At 40.0% G+C, this 27,504-nt stretch overlaps 1 protein-coding gene and 1 pseudogene across 10 annotated transcripts in view; both read right to left on the bottom strand.

The window, feature by feature from the left end:
- Positions 1 to 27,504, bottom strand: part of BCAS3 (BCAS3 microtubule associated cell migration factor) — a 727,466-nt gene that overhangs the window by 571,658 nt on the left and 128,304 nt on the right. For all 10 annotated transcript variants that reach the window (XM_055257582.2, XM_055257584.2, XM_055257583.2 and 7 more), the window contains exon 7: positions 15,024 to 15,096. In XM_055257582.2, coding sequence (XP_055113557.1) covers positions 15,024 to 15,096 — 73 coding nt within the window. The remainder of the gene's footprint in view (positions 1 to 15,023; positions 15,097 to 27,504) is intronic.
- On the bottom strand, positions 9,793 to 12,828 carry LOC129470138 (keratin, type I cytoskeletal 18-like; annotated as a pseudogene).

Raw genomic sequence — 27,504 nt, 5'->3', positions numbered from 1 at the left:
GACCTGGAAGTGCAATTCCTTTAAACGGACTTCTGCAATAATTGGAAACTGTACATTTCAAAGTAGTTTGATACAATATTCTTTGACTAGAGACTGTTGTTTTGACTAAACTGGCAATAGTGTCTCTGCCTGAAATTATACATAGAAATATTACTTCTTAACTTATATTTATTTAAAACTGTGTTTTGTGCAAAAACCGTTATGCCAAAAAAAAAGTGTATGTAAAGTAGTACAGGTATAGCTTTTAAGAGCTTACGTGAGGTAAGTCTGCAGCAATTACAGGTAAACAATATTATAAATGAGAAATTCACAAACTCAAAATGGCCAAATAACAGGGAGATATGAATGAAGAGGTAACTGAATTAAGGATTGAAAATGAAGAACAACTTGTAAAAATCCAAATTAATGCCATAATGACAAACCACTGCATATTTATTAAAATGGCTAAAATCAAAAAGACTTAATAAAATAGACTGACAACGTCAAGTGTGTCTCAAGCGGCAGAAAAACTGGAAATTTCATACACTACTTGTAGATGTAAAATTGTACAACCACTTTGAAAAGCATGCATCTAACATGTGATCTAACCATTCTACTTGTAGGTATCTGCTCAAGAGAAAAGGAAGTATGTATGTCTATACAGACTTGAATACAATGTTCATAGCAGAATTATTTGTAAAGGCCAAAACTTAAAAACAACCAAAATATCCATCAACAGGTGAGAGCATAATCATACTCTAGTAAACTAATCCAATATAATAATATTTCACAATAAAAATGAATGTACTACTTTGGCAGGCCAAAGCAGGTGGATCACATGAGCTCAGGAGTTCAAGACCAGCCTGGGCAACATAGTGAAACCCTGTTTCTACAAAAAAACACAAAAATTAGCGAGGCACAGTGGGGCGCACCTATAGTCCCAGCTCCTCAGTGGGAGGATCGTTTGGGCCCAGGAGGCAGAGGTTGCAGTGAGCCGAGATCGCACCACAGTACTCCAGCCTGGGTGACAGAGGGAGACTCTGTCACAAAAAAAAACAAAAAACAAAAAACAACTATTGATACATGTAATATCATGGCTGAATCTCAAAATAAATACACTGAGTAACCAAAGCTAGACAAAAAAAGAGTACATACTATATGATTCCACTTATATAAAACTTTAGAAAACGCAAACTAATCTATAGTAACAGACAGTAGAACATTGGTTATCTTGAAGAAAAGAGCTGGGAGGGGCCGAAGGAAGAATCACAAAGAGACATGAGGAAACTTTGGGGAATAAGATGTTCATTGTCTTGTTTGTAGAAAGAGTTTCAAAGGTATATACACATAAAGCACATAAAATTATACACTTTAAATATGTATAGTTCATTGAATTTCAATTATACAATAATTAAATGCATGTATGTATGTATGACCTCACACACTGCAGTCTTTCCTGCTACAATTATGATTCTCAATGAGAAATAATGTCAGTACATCAAAGAAGCTGTATTATGGCCAGGTGCAGTGGCGCATGCCTGTAATCCCAGTGCTTTGGAAGGCTGAGGCAGGTGGATCACCTGAGGTCAGGAGTTCAAGACCATCCTGGCCAACATGGTGAAACCCCATCCTACTAAAAATACAAATATTAGCCAGGCATAGTGGCAAGCACCTGTAATCCCAGCTACTTGGGAGGCTGAGGCAGGAGAATCACTTGAACCCGGGAGGCGGAGGTTGCAGTGAGCCGAGATCGCGCCACTGCCCTCCAGCCTGGGCGACAAGAACAAAACTCTGTCTCAAAAAAAAAAAGAGAGTTTTATTAATAAATAAAATTCATGCCATTTTACTTTTTTGTACTATAATTTAACAGCAACTGAATACAAAGTACATTAGATCAACTGAATGTAGAAAACCAGGAGAAATCATGTTTTTCATGGCTCAGTTTAACCATGTCCTCTGGCTTGAAAGTGCTTAAAGAGTGTTACTCCCTGGTCTTTGTCCATTTTGTTCTTTTCTCCATAACTTAACAGTCTCAACTCTTTCTTATACCCCCATTCCATCAGGGCATCTTTGTCTTTTTTAGGTAAAATCTTTCACTTTTTAAATTTTTTTAATTAGCATTAAAACAACTTTTAAATGTTCTAATTTTGTATTTAAATTATTGTTCTGAAAACAATGTTGCATACATTTTCACCAAGTCTATTTCTATCCATTTTAGTGTGAAATTTTGCAGAATGAAGTGTACTGCCCTCCAAATACACACTGCATTCTCTATATCTTGTTCCTTTTCTTGGGAGACTGACCCATATCCTATGAATTGCATCAGTGGGCTCTCTGGACCTTCAGAATCCAGCCCCTAGTTTCTGACTGGGTTGACCCCATAGAAAGCCTCTGGAGAAATAAGATGCCCCGCCGGCGGCTGGGCGCGGTGGCTCACGCCTGTAATCCCAGCACTTTGGGAAGACGAAGCAGATCACAAGGTCAGGAGATCAAGACCATCCTGGCTACTAAAAATACAAAAAATTAGCCGGGCGTGGTGGCGGGTGCCTGTAGTCCCAGCTACTCGGGAGGCTGAGGCAGAAGAATGGCATGAACCTGGGAGGCAGAGCTTGCAGTGAGCCAAGATCGTGCCACTGCACTCCAGCCTGGGCAACAGAGCGAGACTCTGCCTCAGAAAAAGAAAAGAAAGAAAAGAAAAGAAAAGAAAAGAGAAAAGAAAAAAAGATGTCCCACTGTCAGGTTACTGAAGATAGGCTAAATCCATCCACCAGAGGCCACAGTTCCTGTTGCTAACCCTCTTCATGTCGCTTTCTCTGCAGGATTTACTAAGGGTTATCTCCTCTTGCTTAGAAATGATAATAAACCAGGCATGGTGGCTCACGCCTGTAGTCCTAGCTATTAAGAAGGTTGAGGTGTGAGGACTGTTTGATTCCATGAGTTTGAGGCTACAGTGAGCTAGGATCAAGCCATTGCCTTCAGTCTGGGTTACAGAGTGAGATCCTGTCTCAGAAAGAGAGGGAGGAAGAAAGGAAGGGGAGGGGGAGGGTAGGAGGGAAGAGAAGGGGAGGGGAAGGGAGGAAGGATAATGAGTCTCAGCTCCCACATGTGTTATTTTATTTAAACTCTCTTAGAATCACCCAATTTGAGTATGCTATCTGTTTCCAGCAAGCGCCCTAACAGCCCAGATTTTCAGGAATACGTATATCAAACAGCAAGTAAGGCAATTCTGTAAGAAATTAAACCAGCATTCCTTTGGTTTGGTCATCTGCAAATAACCATTTTGGTAAACCATTTGAGATCTGTACCAATTTCAATATCACAAGAAAATATACAAAGTCTGAAATATAATCTCACACAGTCTTTAGATGTGTCCATAGTTTAAATATTATAGTTTAAAATAAATGTATAAACAACTAGCCCATGGTTACAATTTTACAATATAATATGTGTATTCCTTGACACTGACAGACTACTTTTAACCTCCCACTGAGATTTGTTCAGCATGTGTTTTAAAATTGTATTAAGTGTCAGTCAGGTGTGTAATGTTCCCGGCCCTTTGCCTTACCACCACACAAAAACTAAAAATTTGCTTTAAGTAATTAAGTGAACTGGGGTCATGAAAAATGTACACAATTAGCATTTATACTAGTGACTCCTGTTTATCAAAGACAATGTTAACATTTTAAGACATATTATAAAAAACATCCCTAAGCCACATGAGAAAGAGTAATTAAATAGAAGTAACAGTAAAGTCATCTTATTTCCCTAAGATTTCCTACATCCATAATCAGATAAACAGAGATCATATCTAGCATGCACTGAGGTCTCCGTGGTTCTAAGTTAATACTAAAGCCCAGAGCCCCACAGATCACCTATGTTATTGGATCACCTAGTATGCTAACCCATCCCATTAAAAAGGTCTCTATGCCAGTGTGGTAGCTGTCAGCATAAATGGTATACCAAAGATGTAAAGCTCTTTCTTTGAACAGTAAAGACAGCCACAGAGCCATGGCAGACAGCTAGAAGAAAACCCAGATACCCACAGAAAGCCTGAAAAATGCCAGAGAGATGGGCAAATGAAAGACTTGGTGTCTGGATTTGGTGCCAAGGAACTGCTGGAAGAGCCCATGTCTACAAGCAGCAAAGACTGGGAAAACGGCATAAATCTACTTTGCTGCCTATGGAGATAATATCGGTCAGACCTTGCAAACACAACTGACAAAAATCAGTCAAAATTGAAAACATCAGGTATCATATACAAGGGCTCTGGGATTTTTCATGATGAAAAGAAGAGTCCCATACCAATTATCCCAAACAATATGCTTCTACTTCTAATTATTTAATAACATACCCCTTATTTACATTAGACAAACGTTGAAATAAAGTCACTGCAGTACCACTTCAGGATGGTGACACTGCGCTTCACCTCCACCTAATAACTGCAGCTTAGGAAACTGGTTTCCACATACCACTCCATGGACTTCTGCCAATCCAAGATGATGCTTTTGCCAGTTTGTAATAATGAGAGGAAAATATTAATATTGTGAATTAACTGTATTCTATTTTATAAACAGTCAATTTTGAAATTAAGTCTTTCCTCCTATTTAGCTATTAAGATTATTTTGCTTTTCTCAGCTGGGCGTAATGGCTCACGTCTGTAATCCAGGCACTTTGGGAGGCCAAGGCGGGTGGATCACTTGAGCCCAGGAGTTCAAGACCAGCCTGGCCAACATAAGGAAACCCTATCTCTACTAAAATTACAAAAATTAGCAGGGCATAGTGGCGCGTGTCTGTAGTCCTAGCTACTTGGGAGGCTGTGGCAGAATTTCTTGAACCCAGGACGTGGAGGTTGCAGTGAGCCAAGATCACACCACTGCACTGCAGCCTGGGTGACAGAGTGAGACTCTGTCTCAAAAAAAAAAAAAAAAAAAAAAAAAAATTATTTTGCTTTTCTCAAAGTAAATTCAAAGTAGTAACTGATAGTCAATTATAATTTTTTCATATGTCCTTGCTTGGCAAAATACTAATTTTTCTGATTCTTAAAATCCAGTCTTGGAAACAATGGCCATAGAAAGCCTATATAACAAGAGATAAGGGATTCCTAACCAATTGAAATGATGAAATTTTTGCTCACTCTTACAAGAATTTTTTCCCACCACAGTGATGCATGATGGGAGCTTCTGGACAAACACTTAACCTCTTTTCTTCATCTACAACACAAGGCAGTTAAATGACATGATCTACAAGGTTCTTTCCACTTCCAATAGTCTATGATTCTCTCTACATAAAGGTCATATTTTCACATAATGTGTATAATGTGATCATAATATATTGGATTAAACATTCTTCAAGGTCTGCAGTCAGCTCTTGAATAATGTTACTCATTTGCTATTACTCATAGTAGCCAACAAGATCCTAACCATAAATAGCTACATTCTGGGAACTGTTTAGCATGTAACACACAATAAACTTTGGTTTCCTCCCTCTCTCACATTATTACACAAGACACTGCCTTAGTTTCTAGATCAGTGGCACAATAAACATTATCCCTTTCCAAGAGCTTAAATGACTTATCTGGAATTATTACGGTATGATCTCTCAAAACACAACAAAACAAAACACTAGAATACCTAAATAAATGGCATTTTAGTGACTGTCATCAATGCAGTAAGAGAGAGTATGTTAAATTTTGGGCTGGGGCAATGTATTTATTACTAAAGGATAAAATATGAACAACTGGGATTATTTGGTGAGAGCTAATTATACAAATTGGGTCATTTTTGTCTTACCCAACTAAATCGGAGTTGAGGGGCCAGTGGGGGAAAGCACTTGGGGCACATAGCACTTGCTCCAAAAATTAGCCATAAAGCCCAGCTGCTGGAACTGGCTGCTATAACCCTAAGATCAGTTGTAACTAGTAACTGCTGAAACGAACTGGCATGACCCCACCATTGTCACTCTAGCGCCAATGAGCTTTCTTCTAAAACAATATGTTGCATTTCTCTAATTTCCCAAGCTTTTCTTTGTTCTTCAGACATAACAAAACCACCCCAAACTGTGTATGTGGCCCCAGATTGCAATTCTGTTTTATGTACATTCTCAAATAAAACATTTTGCATAGAGATTCATCTCTGTATTTTTATTTTGACTTGGATTGACACTTTCCATAGCAATTCCTCTCTTCTTAGAAAAGGCACTATGAATTTATAAAAATGAAAAGCTGGCTGGCCACGGTGGTGCACATCTGTAATCCCAGCACTTTGGGGGACTGAGGCGGGCGGATCACGAGGTCAAGAGATCGGGACCATCCTGGCCAAAATGGTGAAACCCCATCTCTACTAAAAATACAAAAATCAGCTGGGCGTGTAGCACCTGTAGTCCCAGCTACTAGGGAGGCTGAGGCAGGAGAATCGCTTGAACCTGGGAGATGGAGGTTGCAGTGAGCTGAGATCACGCCACTGCACTCCAGTCTGGCGACAGAGCAAGACTCCATCTCAAAAAAAAAAAAAAAAAAAAAAAGAAAAAAAAAAGAAAAGTTATACATTGAAAGAAAATCTTAGTGAATTTTCCCAAGAATAATTTAATAGGTAGTATTAGTTGTGAATATAAGCAACTTGACAAAGTCTAAACTACATGGGTGCTCAATAAAGCATGTGCCAGGGAGATGGAGAGCAACCTGCACATCCCATTCCTCTCCAAATGGAGGGATGTCCTAAGGTTTTGTACCCAACTGGCTATGAAAATGTAAATACCCAGGTACAGTACATATGATTCCTCAGATTAAGAGATATTCTCAATCATAAAAAAGTGATACTAAAAACTAAAGGACGAGTATAACTACTTCTATAGCAAGCTTCCTAAAATTCACTTAGGCAAAATATATATATATTTGAGGGTCTCCTAGATATAGGGCACTGTGCTTAATACCAAGAAAGAAATAAAGATGGGCAAGATAAAGAAAACATTCTCAAGGTACATGTGAAATTGAAGAATGTCTCTAAGCAGACACTTCATGATTATGTGTGGCTTTCTCCATCTCCATTTGATGCAGTCACTATTCTATTTGCTGTCTTGTAACTATGTATTCTCCTACTCTTTCCATTACTTCAGACTTCATTGGTTCCCTGAATGACTCCTCATATCACCTATATTTATGCCTATAAACTGAGTCTCATTAACTTAAATTATTTTGGAAGCACTTACATCTTCTGTTCTACATCATCAGTTGCCTGCTGTTTTTTGTTACTTTATTTAAAAAACTGGAAGCAGGTGAAGGAATCTGCCCATTCTTGAAATTACTTTGTATTGGACATAAGTTGGCACTGGACTTTTTTCTTTTTTTTTATTATTATACTTTAAGTTCTAGGGTACATGTGCACAACATGCAGGTTTGTTACATATGTATACACACGCCATGTTAGTGTGCTGCACCCATTAACTCGTCATTTATATTAGGTATATCTCCTAATGCAATTCCTCCCCCCTCCCCCAACCCCATGACAGGCCCTGGTGTGTGATGTTCCCCTTCCTGTGTCCAAGTGTTCTCACTGTTCAATTCCCACCTATGAGTGAGAACATGAAGTGTTTGGTTTTTTGTCCTTGCAGCAGTTTGCTGAGAATGATGGTTTCCATGTTCATCTATGTCCCTACAAAGGACATGAACTCATCATTTTTTATGGCTGCATAGTATTCCATGGTGTATATGTGCCACATTTTCTTAATCCAGTCTATCATTGATAGACTGGATGGACATTTGGGTTGGTTCCAAGTATTTGCTATTGTAAATAGTGCTGCAATAAACATACGTGTGCATGTGTCTTTATAACAGCATGATTTATAATCCTTTGGGTATATATCCAGTAATGGGATGGCTGGGTCAAATGGTATTTCTAGGTCTAGATCCTTGAGGAATCTAGAAGGCACGGGACTTTTAAATAATAGTGTTCCTGAAATTAGCGACCACAATTTTCTAATAGCCATGTCCTTCTTATATTATTGCTATCACATAAAGGAGACTTCCTTTGAATTCATTAAACATGTGTTTAAATGAAGAAAAAAAATAATAAAATAAAATTGGAGAAGTTATTTTCCACACTGAAAAATTCTAAGTAACTAAATGGTATACATCAAACGTACTAAAATAACAAAAGTATCTTTTGCTTATGCAGAAACACTGCATCAAAATATACACCTAACACAAAGACTCTCTTAAGAAGCTACTGTTTGCCAGAGCAATCGGGCAAGAGAAGGAAATAAAAGGCATTCAAATAGGAAAAAAGGAAAAAGCCAAATTATCTCTCTTCACTGGCAATATGATTATATACCTGGAAGACCCAAAAGACTCCATCAAAAGGCTTCTAGAACTAATAAACAATTCCAGTAAGTTTCAGGATAAAAAAAAATCAAGGTAGAAAAATCAGTAACATTTCTATATACGAATAACATACAAACTGAGAGCTAAATAAAAAATGTAATCCCATTTGCAATAGGCACACGCACACACAAAATACCTAGAAATACATCTAACCAATGAGGTTAAAGATATAAGGAGAACTACAAGACAATGCCGAAAGCAAGCAGAGATGATACAAACAAATGGAAAAACATTCTATGCTCATGGATTGGAAGAATAAATATTGTTAAAATGATCAAACTACCCAAAGCAATCTATAGATTTAATACTATTCCTATCAAACTACCAATGTCACTTTTCATAAAATTAGAAAAACAACTACTCTAAAACTCATATAGAACAAAAAAGAGCCTGAATAACCAAAGCAATCCCGGGCAAAAAGAACAAAGCTGAGGCATCATATTACCTGACTTCAAACTATACTATAAGGCTACAGTAACCAAAACAGCATGGTGCCAGCACAAAAACAGACACAGAGACCAATGGAACAGAAAAGAGAACCCAGAAATAAAGCTGCATATATCTACAACCACCTAATCTTCAACGAAGTCGACAATGACAAGCAATGGGGAAAGGACTCCCTAAACTATAAAAATCCTAGAAGAAAACCTAGGAAATACCATTCTGGACACTGGCCTTGGCAAAGTCCTCAAAAGCAACTGCAACAAAAACAAATTGACAATTGGTAACTAATTAAAGAGCTTCTGCACAGCAAAAGAGACTATCAACAGAGCAAACAATCTACAGACCTTTGTTGGATGCACAGTTTGTGAATATCTGTAGTGAACATTTTTTGTGAATATTTATAGATTCACAAATATTCACAAACTATGCATCCAACAAATATCTAATATCCAGAATCTATAAGGAATTTAAACAATTCAACAAGCAAAAAACGCCATTAAAAAGTGGGCAAAAGACATTAACAGATGCTTCTCAAAAGAAGACATACAAAGATTAGCCAGGCAGGGTGGCACACACCTGTAGTCCTAGGTACTCTGGCAGGGATAAACAAATTGCTTAATTGCTCCTAATGTAACCTCCTACCTTTTTTTTTTTTTTTTTTTTTTTAAGAAATCTTTGTTACCTCTGAAAATAACTGGTCAGAAAAGTGTAATATATAAATATATTATATATATATATATAAATCTGAGGTTAGGGCACTCTTAATACAGTCTACAGATGGAATATGCCTGTGTATGTATGGAGGAATGCCCTCCATAATGACAGTATGGTTACTGGAAAGAACATAGCTTGAGGGTCAAGCAAAAGCCTGAGTCCATGACTAACTGTGTGACTGAACCTCTATTAGCTTCTTCATGCATAAAATAAGAATAATATAATTGGGCCAGATGTGGTGGCTCATACTTGTAATTCCAACATTTTGGGAGGCTGGGATGGGAGGACTGCTTGAAGCCAGGATTTCAAGACCAGCCTGGGTAACATCGTGGGACCTTATATCTCTTCAAAAAAAAAATTTTTTTTTTAATTAGCCAAACAGTGGCATGACTTAGAGTCCCAGCTACTCAGGAGGCTGAGATGGGAGGATCTCTTGAGCCCAGGAGTTCAAGATTATAGTGAGCTATGATTGGACCACTGCACCTGGGCCTGGGTGACAGAGGGAGACTCTGTCTCTAAAATAAATAAATGAACACACAAACTTAATTGTCATAAACTCAACTGTACGTATGTATGTATGTATGTATGTATGTATCGACTCATGGATTGTTGATAGCGCTCAAGTTCCTAGTATACTTTATCTACCTAAAAGCAGAGCAGAGTCCTCCAAAAAACCTCATTTGTCATAAATCTCCTACCCTGGAGCAACTTAATCTCTTCTAGGACCACTCCCAAACAGATATTGTTACAAAACTATCACATCTCCTGTCTTTTCTCCTAAGGACCACCTTAATTTTCCAAAAAGTCACAAGTGCCCTTTCTTCCGCTCCCATTCTAAGTCATTTGTTCTACAAAATGTGCCCTTCTATAAATTGTGTCCCTATCCATCCCCATCTCCTACTGAGATAATATATAAGCCACCTTAAATCACATTTTTTTGCAAACTCCTATGTGTACATATGTAATTAAATCTGATTTTTTGTCCTCTTGCTAATCTGCCTTTCATCAGTTTAAATTGCAGCCCTCTCCCCAAACAATTTAAGAGAGGAGAGAAAATTATTCCTCCCCAACAGTAGTTACTAAAGAGTCTACTCTATTCAACATCACCATATGCTCACCTACTACAAACATTTAGACAAAAACTTAACAACAAGACATATTAGGTCTACATCCATAAAACAACTTATGAAAACAACTTATGAACTTTTTTTTTTTTTTTTTTTTTGAGACTGGGTCTCACTCTGTCACCCAGGCTGGAGTGCAGTGGTGAGATCTAGGCTCACTGCAACCTCTGCCTCCCAGGCTCAAGCAATCCTCCCACCTCAGCCTCCCAAGTAGCTGGGACCACAGGCATGTGCCACCACACCCAGCTAATTTTTTTGTATTTTTTTTGGTAGAGACAAAGTTTCACCATATTGCCCAGGCTGTTCTTGAACTTCTGAGCTCAAGTGATCCTCCAGCCTTGGCCTCCCAAAGTGCTGGGATTATAGGCGTGAGCCACTGCATCCAGGCCTATTTCACTTTCTATATCTTTTATATCCTTTCGACAGCAGAAGTTCCATTTGAGTTTTATATAAATTCTAATTCCTTGTTGAGATTATCTATTTGTTGAGTTATTGCTATAACCCTTTCCTTTAATTCTTTACACATAGTTCACTTAGTTCTTAGAACATATTTATAATAGCTGCTTTAAAATCTTTGTCTGTAAAATTTAACATCTGGAGACAATCACGTAAGATTTCTTTTATCTTTCTATTTTTTTTTTTTTTTTTTTTTTTTACCTCTGAACTTTTTATTGGCCTCCTGGCTCCCCAAAGGGTACACTGCTTCTGCTGGCTTAATGTCTCAGAACTTTGATGTTGCTGGTCTCAGACACCACTTTGCCATCCACTACCCTGCAGGAGGTGGTCTTCTGGATGGTTTGCCTGGAGTTGCTGCTGTCCAGGGTATCACCAAGACTGAAGTCCTCGCCATCTTCCAGCAGGTGACAGTAGGTGGGGATCTCAGCCTCCAGCCTGACCTTGATGTTCAGCAGGGCCTCCTACTCCTGGGCCTGGCGCTGTCCCTCTGCTGGGTCTGTGCCAGCTCTGACTCTAGGTGCAGCAGGATCCGGTCTGCAGGATCTGCTCCATCTGCAGGGTGTAGTGGGCCTCCACCTCCCTCAGGCTGTTCTCCAAGCTGGCCTTCAGATTTCTCATGCAGACCAGGTCAATATCCAAGGACTAGACTGTACGTCTCAGCTCCATGAGCATCAACTCAGCAGCTCCAACCTCGGCAGACTGCATGGTGACCACTGTGGTGCTCTCCTCAATCTGCTGAGACTAGTACTTGTCCAGATCCTCTTGGTTCTTCTGAGCCAGCTCGTCATATTGGGCCTGGATGTCTGCCATGATCTTGGTGAGATCCTGAGATTTGGGGGCATCTACCTCCACTGTCAACCCAGAGCTGGCAATCTGGGCTTGTAGGCCTTTTACTTCCTCTTCGAGGTTTTTCTTCAGGAAGAGCAGCTCCTCCTTGAGAGCCTTGATGTCTGTCTCCAGCTGCAGCTGAGTGACATTGGTGTCATCAGTGACCTTGCAGAGCCCATGGATGTCCCTCTCCACAGACTAGGGCATGGCCAGCTCCGTCTCATACTTGACTCTAAAGTCATCAGCAGCAAGACAGGCATTGTTGATCTGCAGAACGACGCAGGCATTGTCCACAGTATTTGGGAAGATCTGAGCCCTCAGGTCCTTGATGGTCTTGAAGTAATGGCTCCAGTCTCTGACCTGGAGTCCCTTCTTCTCCAGGTGCTCCTGGATTTTGCTCTCCAGCTTCGGGTTTCCAGTCTCCACACTCCTTGCTCTGTCCAGGTAGGAGGCCAGGCAATCGTCCAGGCTTTGCATGGTCTCTTTCTCGTTCTGGATGCCTCTCAGTCCTGCCAGACCCCCGGCCATCTCCACAACCAGGCCCCTGGACCCCATGCCACCCCAGAAGTTGGTGGAGCGGGACATGGAGATCTGGGAACCAGAGCCCCCGGTGCCTGCACAGACGCTGGCCACACTGCTGACTGGCTGGGTGCCATAGCTGGGCACCTGCACAGAGCTCAGAGACCAGTAGTTTGGTGGAGAATGTGGAGCAAGTGGTGAAGCTCATGCTGTCCAGTGGGGAGGGCGAGAGGACAGGACTCAGGCTTTTCCGAAGACAAATCAGGTATGATTTCTATTGTCTGCCTTTTTCTCACTGACACAATTTCCTGTTTCTTGGCATGTGTCATAAGTTTATATTTATTTATTTTTTTTTTGAGACGGAGTCTCGCTCTGTGGCCCAGGCTGGAGTGCAGTGGTGCAATCTTGGCTCACTGCAAGCTCCACCTCCCGGGTTCACGCCATTCTCCTGCCTCAGCCTCTCCGAGTAGCTGGGACTACAGGCGCCCGCCACCATGCCCGGCTAATTTTTTGTATTTTTAGTAGAGACGGGGTTTCACCATGGTCTCAATCTCCTGACCTCGTGATCTGCCCACCTCGGCCTCCCAAAGTGCTGGGATTACAAGTGTGAGCCACTGCGCCTGGCCTATATTTAAAAATAGACATTTTATATAATACAGTATAACATTACTCTGGATTCTATGAAATCTCTCTTCTTCCACAATTTGCAGTTGCTGATTTCTCTGTTCAGTTTTATTATTTCTTTTATTCTTGCATTACTTTAAAGCCTGACTTTCAGGGTCTGGCCATGTATCTATGTATCTTAGTGGGCAGCCAACTACTCAACAGAGGATTCACTCAAATACCCCAGGTCACCAAAAGTTGTTTTCCTTTGCCAAAGGATCTGCACATCTATTCAGATTTTTCTTCCCCCTGGACCCTTTCTCATGGCTCCTCTGCATAAGCATGAAGCCTCAGTTAACCATTATCTTAGGCTGAAAGAGCCAATAGCTCTCAAAGCACACATGCCATCAAGACAGTAATTTCTGCAGACAATGCTGGCAGGCATATGCAATACCTGCCACTCAGAGATGAGCGAAAATTTTCCAAGCACAGCAGGTGAGGTACTAGTCCTCAAAACCTTTCTCACCCTGGAAGACCCTCTATAACCAACCAATCAACTAACCCTGGAAGAGGGAAAGCGTGGAGTGGGACAGGAGCAGCTGCAGGCATGAATGCCACAGATTCCCACTGTTGTTGTGCAAAGATTAGCAGTTTCTCAAGCTTAAACATTTTTCAGATTATTATATGCTTTTGGTTGAGTTTCAGAGTACTGCAATAGTTGTTTTCATCTGTTTTGCAGATGGCATTAAATCTAAGTTACAAATTCTTTTTTTTTTTTTTTTTTTTTTTGAGACAGTCTCACTGTTGCCCAGGCTGGAGTACAGTGGTGTGCTGCAACCTCTGCCTCCCAGGTTCAAGCAATTCTCGTGCCTCAGCCTTCCGGGTAGTTGGGATTATAGGCACATGCTACCAAACTGGGCTAATTTTTGTATTTTTAGTAGAGACAGGGTTTCACCTTGTTGGCAAGGCTGGTCTCAATCTCCTGACCTCAATTGATCTGCCTGCCTCAGGCTCCCAAAGTGCTGGGATTACAGGCGTGAGTCACCATGCCTGGCCCACAAACTCTTACCATTCTTAAATGTATTTATTTCAGTTTCTCTTCCACTACTATATTATAACCTACTCTGGCAGTGCTTCTCATCTGCTGCAATATTTCTCATTCCTTAAGATCTAACCTATGCTGCTCCTTCTCCATGAGGCTTTTTCTCATTAATTCATGCACACTGACCTCTCCCTTCTCTGCATTCCTATCATACATCATTATTTCATAATTATTTTGCATGTGTTGTACTTTTTCTTTTCAGCCACATTCACATTCTCTCTGGGGAAAGAAATTAGGCTTTCATGATTTTGTATCCTTATCCTATACATGGCAAAGTGCTGAGTATACAGTAAATTCTCAAAGCCTTTATGTCTTCTTCAATCGAAAAATTTACACTTGAAGAAATTTGTCTTGTAGCCTATGAAGTCAAACAATACCATTAGGAAACAATAATCAAGATTCCATGACCTAACCATGTTATATTATTAACACGTTCTTCCTTTCTCCAACGCCACATGATCTGAAGTGCACACTATTTACTGAAAGCATGGGGCCAAGACTGCTAGTAGCCAACCTAATATCCATTTTGATCATTTTCCTTACTAACAAAACCATAATCATTCCTAGCTTTCCTTGCAGCCAGAAGTTCAGTTTCAGGGAATGCACTAACTGGAAAGATATTTGTATTTGTTCACAGTATTGTGGTAATAAATAAAAAAGAAAATTCACATAACACCTTTAGAACAGTGTCAGGCACATGCTATAGCATCAATAAATGTCATTTACTGTTAGAAACCCTAAATATGTTTTACTTCCTTCTTCTTCTCTCTTATGAGAGCTTAGTCTTATGGTTACAAAGGTTTTATAACATCAAAGTTCTCCCTCTGGAATAATATAAATTTGTAATAGGTGGTGCAAATAATTTTTAAAATTTCCTTACCCAGAAGATCCAATGCTCTTACAAACACCAAGGAGGGGTCTCTTTTCAGCAAAGTTATCACATTTTTGAGCACCTGACAGGGAGGATAAAATAAATTGTAAGCTTTGAGGAATATTATTGTATAATTCCCACTATTTTCATGCTTCTAAAATACTTGAAAAGGAGAAGTATTCATTATAAGTTGATATAATTTATACAATTGAATAAAAAGAAAAGCTACTATATAAAATCATCATATATTATATATATGTAATCAGTTTAAAAACTGAACCAGCATTTTTTTTTTTTTTTGAGACAGTGTCTTGCTCTGTCACCCAGGCTAGAGTGCAGTGGCGCGATCACAGCTCACTGCAACCTCTGCCTCCCAGGTTCAAACGATTCTCCTACCTCAGCCTTCCGAGTAGCTGGGACTACAGCCACGTACCACCATGCCCTGCTAATTTTTGTATTTTTAGTAGAGACGGGGTTTTGCCATGTTGGCCAGCCTGGTCTCACACTCCTGACCTCAGGTGATCCACTCGCCTCGACCTCCCAAAGTGCTAGGATTACAGGTGAGAGGCACGATGGCCAGCCTGAACCGGCATTTTTTTTAAGTTTTAATTGGCACCAATTTCAATCTTATACACCTTCCCCATGAGATCAGAAAACCATCCCATACCCCACCAACTAATTACCTAAAACTAGTATAATATTGATGTCAAAACTAAATAAAGGTAGTTCAAGACAAGAAAATTATAAAATTATAGGTCATTCCCATTGATATACATAGTTGCAAAAATCCTAAACAAAATATCAGCAAATTAAATAGCAACATATATGAAAAAAATAAACTCTCATAACTGAATTAGATTCACCTAAGCAACAGTAATAGTTTGGCAGTATAAAATCTATTAATGTAAAATGATATTAATATTTCAGCAGATGCAGAAAAAGCATTCAATTAGACTCTACACCTAATCATACGAACAAAAAAAATAACAAAAATATCTTTTTTAACCTAATAATGATCATCTACAAAAGATCTACAGCAAATGTCACAGGTAATGGTTCAGAGCATTCCTAGTAACAGCAGTAATAATACAAGAATATCCGGAGTTGCTGCTCCCATCAAGTCCTAAGTCCACATAATAATAGTAAGTGAACTCAACAATATTACAGGAGACAAAACCAATATAATATGAACAAGAAGTAAAGTCAGGAAATATAAATGGTTCTGAATCATATGAAAAGGTGCTCTGTGTCTGCTCACGCCTGTACTCCCAAAACTCTGGGAGGCTGAGGCAGGAGGATCACTTGAGACAGGGCAAAACTCTGTATCTACAAAAAATAAAAACAAAAAATTAGTTGGGTATGGTGGCACACGCCTGTAGCCCTAGCTGGCTGAAGTAGGAGGACCCTTTGAGCCCCCAGAGTTGGGGGCTGCAGTGAGCTATAATTGTGCCACTGCATTCCATCCTGGATGACAGAGCAACAATCAGTCCCAAAAAAAAAAAAAGATAAAGAAAGAAGAAAAAATGCTCAACCTCACACATGACAGAAATTCCTTAAAACTATATTGATAATGATATGAAGGAGTTCAGGACAAACCACTCCAAAATATGCCTCTTTGGCATATTGATTATTTTGAGCTAAAGGCATTTGAAAAACACTAGATGAAAGAAAGACATGCTGACTGGCTCTTTGATTCCTGAAAGGAAGCCCCCAAGTGAAAGATGACCTTCCTACACACCAGGAAGAAACATCTTAATCACCAGAAAGGTGAAGGCAAGGATGAAAGAAATCTGTATAAATGAACATTGTTAAACTAGCCCTTATCTTCCCAGATACTTTTCCATAAATGTCATTCTTTGTTCAACCTAGCATGTAATAATTTAGGCCGAAGCCAGGCGCAGTGGCTCACGCCTGTAATCCCAGCACTTTGGGAGGCCGAGGCAGGTGGATCACCTGAGGTCAGGATGCGAGATCAGCCTGGCCAACATGGTGAAACCCCATCTCTAGTTTAAAAAAAAAAAAAATACAAAAATATAAAAATTAGCTGGGCATGGTGGCAGGTGCTGTAATCCCAGCTACTTGGGAGGCTGAGGCAGGAGACTAGCTTGAACCCGGGAGGCAGAGGTTACAGTGAGCCAAGATCATGCCAACGCCCACACTCCATCCTGGGGGTCAGAGCAAGGCTCCATTTCAAAAAAAAAAAAAAAAAGAACTTAGGCTGAGTCACTTCTCTCTTTTTTTTTTTTTTTTTTTTTTGGGAGATGGAGTCTCACTCTGTCACCCAGGCTGGAGTGCCATGGCAGATCTGGGCTCGCTGCAACCTCCACCTCCCAGGTTCGAGCTATTCTCTTGCCTCAGCCTCCTGAGTAGCCGGGATTACAGGCACCCGCCACCACGCTGAGCTAATTTTTTGTATTTTAGTAGAGCCGGGGTTTCACTGTGTTGCCCAGGCTGTTCTCGAACTCCTGAGTTCAAGCAATCCTTCTGCCTCGGCCTCCCAAAGTGCTGGGATTACAGGCATGAGCCACTGTGCCCGGCTGCCACTTCCTTAAGTCTTCATTTCCCTGTTCGGACACATATGTACATGTAAATTTTATGAAATAAAAATTTGTATGCTTTTCTCCTGTTAATTTCTCTTATGTCAGTTTAATTTTTTGGCCTACCCAGAGACCCTGAGAGGTCAGAGAAGTTTTCCTCCCCTACAATACTGTGGTTACATTTTTAAGATACCTTATCAAAATTTTAGAAACAAGTGAGGGAATGTTAACCAATAAACTGATATGATATCTGGGAAGGGTTGAAAATAATCTAGAGGGAGGGAAATAAATGCTAATAAAACAAGAATAGTCATAAAATGATGACTGGTGGGTTCCTTAGGGATCATTGCACTATTCACACTACCTTTAAATAAGTCAGACATTTTCTACTTAAAAATTTTTAACTACATATATTTATATACATATAAATATGTTATTTATATAATTATAACTATATATCTTTAAAATTGTGTGTGTGTGTGTGTGTGTGTGTGTATTTACTTAAGCATGCTAAGTCAGACTGATGACTGATTTAGCAGTCCTAAGTAAAAGTGCAAGGTAGTGCTTGGGGGAAAAAAAAACCCGACACTTAAATTAGTTTACATCACAGGATCTTTAAAAGCCACAGCAATTGATAATAGCAGGTACTAAATGTGATAGATGAAGCTAAAATACAAAGGACTATATAACTAAATTTAACTATATACATTGACACTTATTTAAGAGCTCCTAAAAAAATCTAAAAATTTGCTACAATTTTCTCACCATATTAATCAAAATTGAAATACAAATACCCCTTAACCCAAGTTCATCCTACACATATACTCAGACATGAGAGAAATAACTTGCATTTAAGATTATTCACAACAGTATTGTTTATAATAGCAAAAGACTGAAAAAAATTCAAGTTATAATGGAATATTTCCTACCGCTGCAAAACAACACAATGAATTACACTGTAAAAACATGGAATGAGATAGAAGATATAAAGTGGAAAAAAGGAATACATACAACGATAAGAAGATACAGAATAATATACTACGTTTTGTTTTTCGTGTGTGTGTTTTTGTTTGTTTTTTTTTTTTTGAGATGGAGTCTTCCCAAGCCTGGAGTGCAATGGCGTGATCTCGGCTCACTGCAACCTCTGCCTCCAAGGTTCAAACGATTCTCCCGCCTCAGCCTCCCAAGTAGCTGGGATTACAGGCACCTGCCACCATGCCCAGCTATTTTTTGTATTTTTAGTAGAGATGAGGTTTCACCATGTTGGCCAGGCTGGTCTCGAACTCCTGACCTCATGATCTGCCCGCCTCAGCCTCCCAAAGTGCTAGGATTACAGGTGTGAGCCACCATGCCCAGCCAATATACCACCTTTTTCATAAAGAAGAGAAAAAAAGACCTGCATATATGTATACATAAATATATGAACTCCACGAGGACACATAAAAATCATAATAGTGGCCGGGCACAGTGGCTCACTCCTGTAATCCCAGCACTTTGGGAGGCCGTGGCAGGCAGATCACCTGAGGTCAAGAGTTCGAGACCAGCTTGACCAACATGGAGAAACCCTGTCTCTACTAAAAATACAAAAAATTAGCCAGGTGTGGTGGTGCATGCCTATAATCCCAGCTACTCAGGAGGCTGAGGCAGGAGAATCGCTTAAACCCAGGAGGCAGAGTTTGTGGTGAGCCGAGATCATGCCATTGCACTCCAGCCTGGGCAAGAAAAGTGAAACTCCATCTCAAAAAAAAAAAAAAAAAAAAAAAACCTTAATAGTTACTTATGAGAGGGAAAATGGAAAAAAAAGAAAGAAGAAACTTTTCATTATATACTTTATGCTTTTTCATTTTCAAACCATGTGAATATATAAATTTCCCCCAAAATTTTTCCTTTGTTTTTAAATAAGAAGGCAAATGCCAGAAGAAACAAGTAAATGGTTGTTTCAACTTCTGAATTAAGATAGTAGACTGAAGACACGAATTTCATTTCATACCTTCAGAAAATTCTAGGAAAAAAATATTAAATTAAATGTACTTAAAAAATATATAACTCCAACAAATTTTGGAAATAGATGACTGATGACTGACTTAGCAATCTTAAAAGTTCAAGGTTGTGCATGGGAGGAAAAGCCTGACACCCAAATTACTTTACATCGCAGAATCTTTAAAAGGCACAATAACTGATAATACCAGGTACTAGATTTGATGGGAGATGAAGCTAAAATAAAGAAGACTAGATTTGATATCAGCTCTCTGAAAAACACATCGATGCTAAGACCTTTACCCTGTTAGGCAACTCACCTTCCCCATTCCCAGCACAAGGCTGAAGGGTTACTCTCTAGACACAGACAGAAGGACACTGGGTAAAGGTGAATGCAAAACAAAAAAGTGAAGAAGATTAAATGACAACATTAATACTTAATATTGAAACATCCCTTCATCATCCTTCATGTCACCTTTCCCATGGGGCTTCCAGGACACCAGCACTAGAACCTTATCCTTTAGGTGGGCACTTGTAAGTCTTTTCTGGGACATGTTAACAAATCCAAAAGGAAAGACTAAAATATATTATCCATCAGAGGGTTCCAACAAACAAACAACACAACCAAAGCACATCACAATAAAGTTAAAAGTCGACACATAGGCCGGGCACAATGGCTCACGCCTGTAATCTCAGCACTTTAGGAGGCTGAGGCGGAGGTCAGGAGTTCAAGACCAGCTGGGCCAATGTGGTGAAACCCCATCTCTACTAAAAATACAAAATTTCCCAGGTGTCTATAATTCCAGCCACTCGGGAGGCTGAGGCAGGAGAATCGCTTGAACCCAGGAGGCAGAGTTTGCAGTGAGCCCAGACGGCACCATTGCACTCCGGCCTGGGCAACAAGAGTGAAACTCCATCTCAAAAAAACAAAGTCGACAAGCAGATATGCAATGTTTTCAATTAGCTTTTCAGTTTGCCACTGACAATCATGTGCAAACAGCCAAGGATTAATAGTCATCTGGAAAGTATCTAATACTACACAGGAAGAACACAATAAAAATTAAAAATTGTCGGTGGTGGTGGAGCCAAGATGGCCGAATAGGAACAGCTCCAGTCTATAGCTCCCAGCGTGAGCGACGGAGAAGACGGGTGATTTCTGCATTTCCATCTGAGGTAATGGGTTCATCTCACTAGGGAGTGCCAAACAGTGGGTGCAGGACAGTCGGTGCAGCGAACTGAAGCGCAAGGGGTCAGGGAGTTCCCTTTCCTACTCAAAGAAAGGGGTGAGAGACGGCACCTGGAAAATCGGGTCACTCCCACCCTAATACTGCGCTTTTCCAACGGGCTTGGAAAACGGCACACCAGGAGATTGTGTCCCGCACCTGGCTCGGAGGGCCCTACGCCCACAGAGTCTCGCTGATTGCTAGCACAGCAGTCTGAGATCAAACTGCAAGGTGGCAGCAAGGCTGGGGGAGGGGCGCCCGCCATTGCCCAGGCTTGCTTAGGTAAACAAAGCAGCCAGGAAGCTCAAACTGGGTGGAGCCCACCACAGCTCAAGGAGACCTGCCTGCCTCTGTAGGCTCTACCTCTGGGGGCAGGGCATAGACAAACAAAAAGTCAGCAGTAACCTCTGCAGACTTAAATGTCCCTGTCTGACAGCTTTGAAGACAGTAGTGGTTCTCCCAGCATGCAGCTGGAGATCTGAGAACAGGCAGACTGCCTCCTAAAGTGGGACCCTGACCCCCGAGCAGCCTAACTGGGAGGCACCCCCCAGTAGGGGCAGACTGACACCTCACTCGGCCGGGTACTACTCTGAGACAAAACTTCCAGAGGAAAAATCAGACAGCTGAATTTGCGTTTCATGAAAATCCGCTGTTCTGCAGCCACTGCTGCTGACACCCAGCCAAACAGGGTCTGGAGTGGACCTCTAGCAAACTCCAACAGACCTGCAGCTGAGGGTCCTCTTTGTTAGAAGGAAAACTAACAAACAGAAAGGACACCCACACCAAAAACCCATCTGTACATCACCATCATCAAAGACCAAAAGTAGAAAAAACTACAAAGATAGGGAGAAAACAGAGCAGAAAAACTGGAAACTCTAAAAAGCAGAGCACCTCTCCTCCTCCAAAGAAACGCAGTTCCTCACCAGCAACGGAACAAAGCTGGATGGAGAATGACTTTGACGAGTTGAGACAAGGCTTCAGATGATCAAACTACTCTGAGCTACAGGAGGAAATTCAAACTAATGGCAAAGAAGTTAAAAACTTTGAAAAAAAATTAGACGAATGTTTAACTAAAATAACCAATGCAGAGAAGTGCTTAAAGGAGCTCATGGAGCTGAAACCCAAGTTTCGAGAACTACGAGAAGACTGCAGAAGCCTCAGTAGCCGATGCAATCAACTGGAAGAAAGGGTATCAGTGATGGAAGATGAAATGAATGAAATGAAGTGAGAAGGGAAGTTTAGAGAAAAAAGAATAAAAAGAAACGAACAAAGCCTCCAAGAAATATGGGACTATGTGAAAAGACCAAACCTATGTCTGATTGGTGTACCTGAAAGTGATGGGGAGAATGGAACCAAGTTGGAAAACACTCTGCAAGATATTATCCAGGAGAACTTCCCCAATCTAGCAAGGCAGGCCAACATTCAGATTCAGGAAATACAGAGAATGCCACAAAGATACTTACTCCTCGAGAAGAGCAACTCCAAGACACATAATTGTCAGATTCACCAAAGTTGATATGAAGGAAAAAATGTTAAGGGTGGCCGGAGAGAAAGGTCGAGTTACCCACAAAGGGAAGCCCATCAGACTAACAGCTGATCTCTCGGCAGAAACTCTACAAGCCAGAAGAGAGTGGGGGCCAATATTCAACATTCTTAAAGAAAAGAATTTTCAACCCAGAATTTCATATCCAGCCAAACTAAGCTTCATAAGTGAAGGAGAAATAAAATACTTTACAGACAAGCAAATGCTGAGTGATTTTGTCACCACCAGGCCTGCCCTAAAAGAGCTCCTGAAGGAAGCACTAAACGTGGAAAGGAACAACCGGTACCAGCCACTGCAAAAACATGCCAAATTGTAAAGACCATCGAGGCTAGGAAGAAACTGCATCAACTAATGAGCAAAATAGCCAGCTAACATCATAATGACAGGATCAAATTCACACATAACAATATTAACTTTAAATGTAAATGGGCTAAATGCTCCAATTAAAAGACACAGACTGACAAATTGGATAAGGAGTCAAGACCCATCAGTGTGCTGTATTCAGGAAACCCATCTCACGTGCAGAGACACACATAGACTCAAAATAAAGGGATGGAGGAAGATCTACCAAGCAAATGGAAAACAAAAAAAGGCAGAGGTTGCAATCCCAGTCTCTGATAACATAGACTTTAAACCAACAAAGATCAAAAGAGATAAAGAAGGCCATTACTTAATGGTAAAGGGATCAATTCAACAAGAAGAGCTAACTATCCTAAATATATATGCACCCAATACAGGAGCACCCAGATTCATAAAGCAAGTCCTGAGTGACCTACAAAGAGACTTAGACTCCCACACAATAATAATGGGAGATTTTAACACCCCACTGTCAACATTAGACAGATCAATGAGACAGAAAGTTAACAAGGATACCCAGGAACTGAACTCAGCTCTGCACCAAGCAGACCTAATAGACATCTACAGAACTCTCCACTCCAAATCAACAGAATATACATTTTTTTCAGCACCACACCACACCTATTCCAAAATTGACCACATAGTTGGAAGTAAAGCTCTCCTCAGCAAATGTAAAAGAACAGAAATTATAACAAACTGTCTCTCAGACCACAGTGCAATCAAACTAGAACTCAGGATTAAGAAACTCACTCAAAACCGCTCAACTACATGGAAACTGAACAACCTGCTCCTGAATGACTACTGGGTACATAACGAAATGAAGGCAGAAATAAAGATGTTCTTTGAAACCAAAGAGAACAAAGACACAACATACCAGAATCTCTGGGACACACTCAAAGCAGTGTGTAGAGGGAAATTTATAGCACTAAACGCCCACAAGAGAAAGCAGGAAAGATCTAAAATTGACACCCTAACATCACAATTAAAAGAACTAGAAAAGCAAGAGCAAACACATTCAAAAGCTAGCAGAAGGCAAGAAATAACTAAAATCAGAGCAGAACTGAAGGAAATAGAGACACAAAAAAACCCTTCAAAAAATTAATGAATCCAGGAGCTGGTTTTTTGAAAAGATCAACAAAACTGATAGACCACCAGCAAGACTAATAAAGAAGAAAAGAGAGAAGAATCAAATAGACGCAATAAAAAATGATAAAGGGGTATCACCACCGATCCCACAGAAATACAATCTACCATCAAAGAATACTACAAACACATCTACGCAAATAAACTAGAAAATCTAGAAGAAATGGATAAATTCCTCGACACACACACCCTCCCAAGACTAAATCAGGAAGAAGTTGAATCTCTGAATAGACCAATAACAGGCTCTGAAATTGTGGCAATAATCAATAGCTTACCAACCAAAAAGAGTCCAGGACCTGATGGATTCACAGCCGAATTCTACCAGAGGTACAAGGAGGAACTGGTACCATTCCTTCTGAAACTATTCCAATCAATGGAAAAAGAGGGAATCCTCCCTAACACATTTTATGAGGCCAACATCATCCTGATACCAAAGCTGGCAGAGACACAACCAAAAAAGAGAATTTTAGACCAATATCCTTGATAAACATTGATGCAAAAATCCTCAATAAAATACTGGCAAACCGAATCCAGCAACACATCAAAAAGCTTATACACCATGATCAAGTGGGCTTCATCCCTGGGATGCAAGGCTGGTTCAACATACACAAATCAATAAATGTAATCCAGCATATAAACAGAACCAAAGACAAAACCACATGATTATCTCAATAGATGCAGAAAAGGCCTTTGACAAAATTCAACAACCCTTCATGCTAAAAATTCTCAATAAATTAGGTACTGATGGGATGTATCTCAAAATAATAAGACCTATCTATGACAAACCCACAGCCAATATCATGCTGAATGGGCAAAAACTGGAAGCATTCCCTTTGAAAACTGGCACAAGACAGGGATGCCCTCTCTCACCACTCCTATTCAACATAGTGTTGGAAGTTCTGGCCAGGGCAATCAGGCAGGAGAAGAAAATAAAGGGTATTCAATTAGGAAAAGAGGAAGTCAAATTGTCCCTGTTTGCAGATGACATGATTGTATATCTAGAAAACCCCATTGTCTCAGCCCAAAATCTCCTCAAGCTGATAAGCAACTTCAGCAAAGTCTCAGGATACAACATCAATGTACAAAAATCACAAGCATTCTTGTACACCAATCACAGACAAACAGAGAGCCAAATCATGAGTGAACTCCCATTCACAACTGCTTCAAAGAGAATAAAATACCTAGGAATCCAACTTACAAGGGACGTGAAGGACCTCCTCAAGGAGAACTACAAACCACTGCTCAATGAAATAAAAGAGGATACAAACAAATGGAAGAACATTCCATGCTCATGGGTAGGAAGAATCAATATCGTGAAAATGGCCATACCGCCCAAGGTAATTTACAGATTCAATGCCATCCCCATCAAGCTACCAATGACTTTCTTCACAGAACTGGAAAAAACTACTTTAAAGCTCATATGGAACCAAAAAAGAGCCCGCATCGCCAAGTCAATCCTAAGCCAAAAGAACAAAGCTGGAGGCATCACGCTACCTGACTTCAAACTATACTACAAGGCTACAGTAACCAAAACAGCATGGTACTTGTACCAAAACAGAGATATAGATCAATGGAACAGAACAGAGCCCTCAGAAATAACGCCACATATCTACAACTATCTGATCTTTGACAAACCCGACAAAAACAAGAAATGGGGAAAGGATTCCCTATTTAATAAGTGGTGCTGGGAAAACTGGCTAGCCATATGTAGAAAGCTGAAACTGGATCCCTTCCTTATACCTTATACAAATTAATTCAAGATGGATTAAAGACTTACATGTTAGACCTAAAACCATAAAAACCCTAGAAGAAAACCTAGGCAATACTATTCAGGACATAGGCATGGGCAAGGACTTCATGTCTAAAACATCAAAAGCAATGGCAACAAAAGCCAAAATTGACAAATGGGATCTAATTAAACTAAAGAGCTTCTGCACAGCAAAAGAAACTACCATCAGAGTAAACAGGCAACCTACAGAATGGGAGAAAATTTTCGCAACCTACTCATCTGACAAAGGGCTAATATCCAGAATCTACAATGAACTCAAACAAATTTACAAGAAAAAAACAAACAACCCCATCAAAAAGTGGGCAGAGGACATGAACAGACACTTCTCAAAAGAAGACATTTATGCAGCCAAAAGACACATGAAAAAATGCTCATCATCACTGGCCATCAGAGAAATGCAAATCAAAACCACAATGAGATACCATCTCACACCAGTTAGAATGGCCATCATTAAAAAGTCAGGAAACAACAGGTGCTGGAGAGGATGTGAAGAAATAGGAACACTTTTACACTGTTGGTGGGACTGTAAACTAGTTCAACCATTGTGGAAGTGACTGTGGCGATTCCTCAGGGATCTAGAACTAGAAATACCATTTGACCCAGCCATCCCATTACTGGGTATATACCCAAAGGACTATAAATCATGCTGCTATAAAGACACATGCACACGTATGTTTATTGCGGCACTATTCACAATAGCAAAGACTTGGAACCAACCGAAATGTCCAACAATGATAGACTGGATTAAGAAAATGTGGCACATATACACCATGGAATACTATGCAGCCACAAAAAATGATGAGTTCATGTCCTTTGTAGGGACATGGATGAAACTGGAAACCATCATTCTCAGTAAACTATCGCAAGGACAAAAAACCAAACACCGCATGTTCTCACTCATAGGTGGGAATTGAACAATGAGAACACATGGACACAGGAAGGGGAACATCACACTCTGGGGACTGTTGTGGGATGGGGGGACGGGGGAGGGATAGCATTAGGAGATATACCTAATGCTAAATGACAAGTTAATGGGTGCAGCACACCAACATGGCACATGGATACATATGTAACAAACCTGCACATTGTGCACATGTACCCTAAAACTTAAAGTATAATAATAATAAAAAAAGAAAAAAAATTAAAAATTTCATTAATCATTTCCATGATGTAAAAGAAGATACTGCAGACATGGAACAAAACAAGAATTAAAAAAATAGATGCTTGGAGAACAAAAGAGAGCTCTTGAAGAATCATAAAAACAAGGGGAGATATATATATATATATATGTATGTGTGTATATTTGTATTTATATAAATATATGTGTGTGTGTGTGTATATATATATATATATATATATATATATTTTTTTTTTTTTTTTGAGATGGAGTCTCTCTCTGTTGCACAGGCTGGAGTGCAGTGGCACGATTTTGGCTCACTGTAACCTCCGCCTTCCAGATTCAGGCTATTCTCCTGCCTCAGCCTCCTGAGTAGCTGGGACTACAGGCACGTGCCACCATGCCCGGCTAATTTTTGTATTTTTAGTAGAGGCTGGTCTCAAACTCCTGACCTCAGGTGATCCGCTTGCCTTGGCCTCCCAAAGTGCTGGGATTACAGGTAGGCATATATTGTTTTTGAACTCAACACAAGAATCAGAGGCAAATTTAAGAAAATTTCCCAGAGAGAAGAGCAGAAACACAAGAGAAGAAAAGAGCATTTTTACACACACACAAGAAATCAAAAGGGATGGGCTCAAACAGTCAATATATAGATGACAGAAGTTCCAAAAGAGAGAACAGAGAAAACAGGAGAAACTCACCCATGAAATAATTCAAAAAGTTTCCCCAGAACAAAAAAACTATGATTTTATCAGCTTCTTCAGATTCTAGCACAGTACATGAAACAGACCAATATCAGAGTAC

Source organism: Symphalangus syndactylus, chromosome 20 (genome assembly GCF_028878055.3).
Source record: "Symphalangus syndactylus isolate Jambi chromosome 20, NHGRI_mSymSyn1-v2.1_pri, whole genome shotgun sequence".
In the NCBI taxonomy this organism is placed as follows: Eukaryota; Metazoa; Chordata; class Mammalia; order Primates; family Hylobatidae; genus Symphalangus; species Symphalangus syndactylus.
Note: the sequence above shows the minus strand (reverse complement) of the source record. Positions and strands in the feature narration are given on the sequence as shown.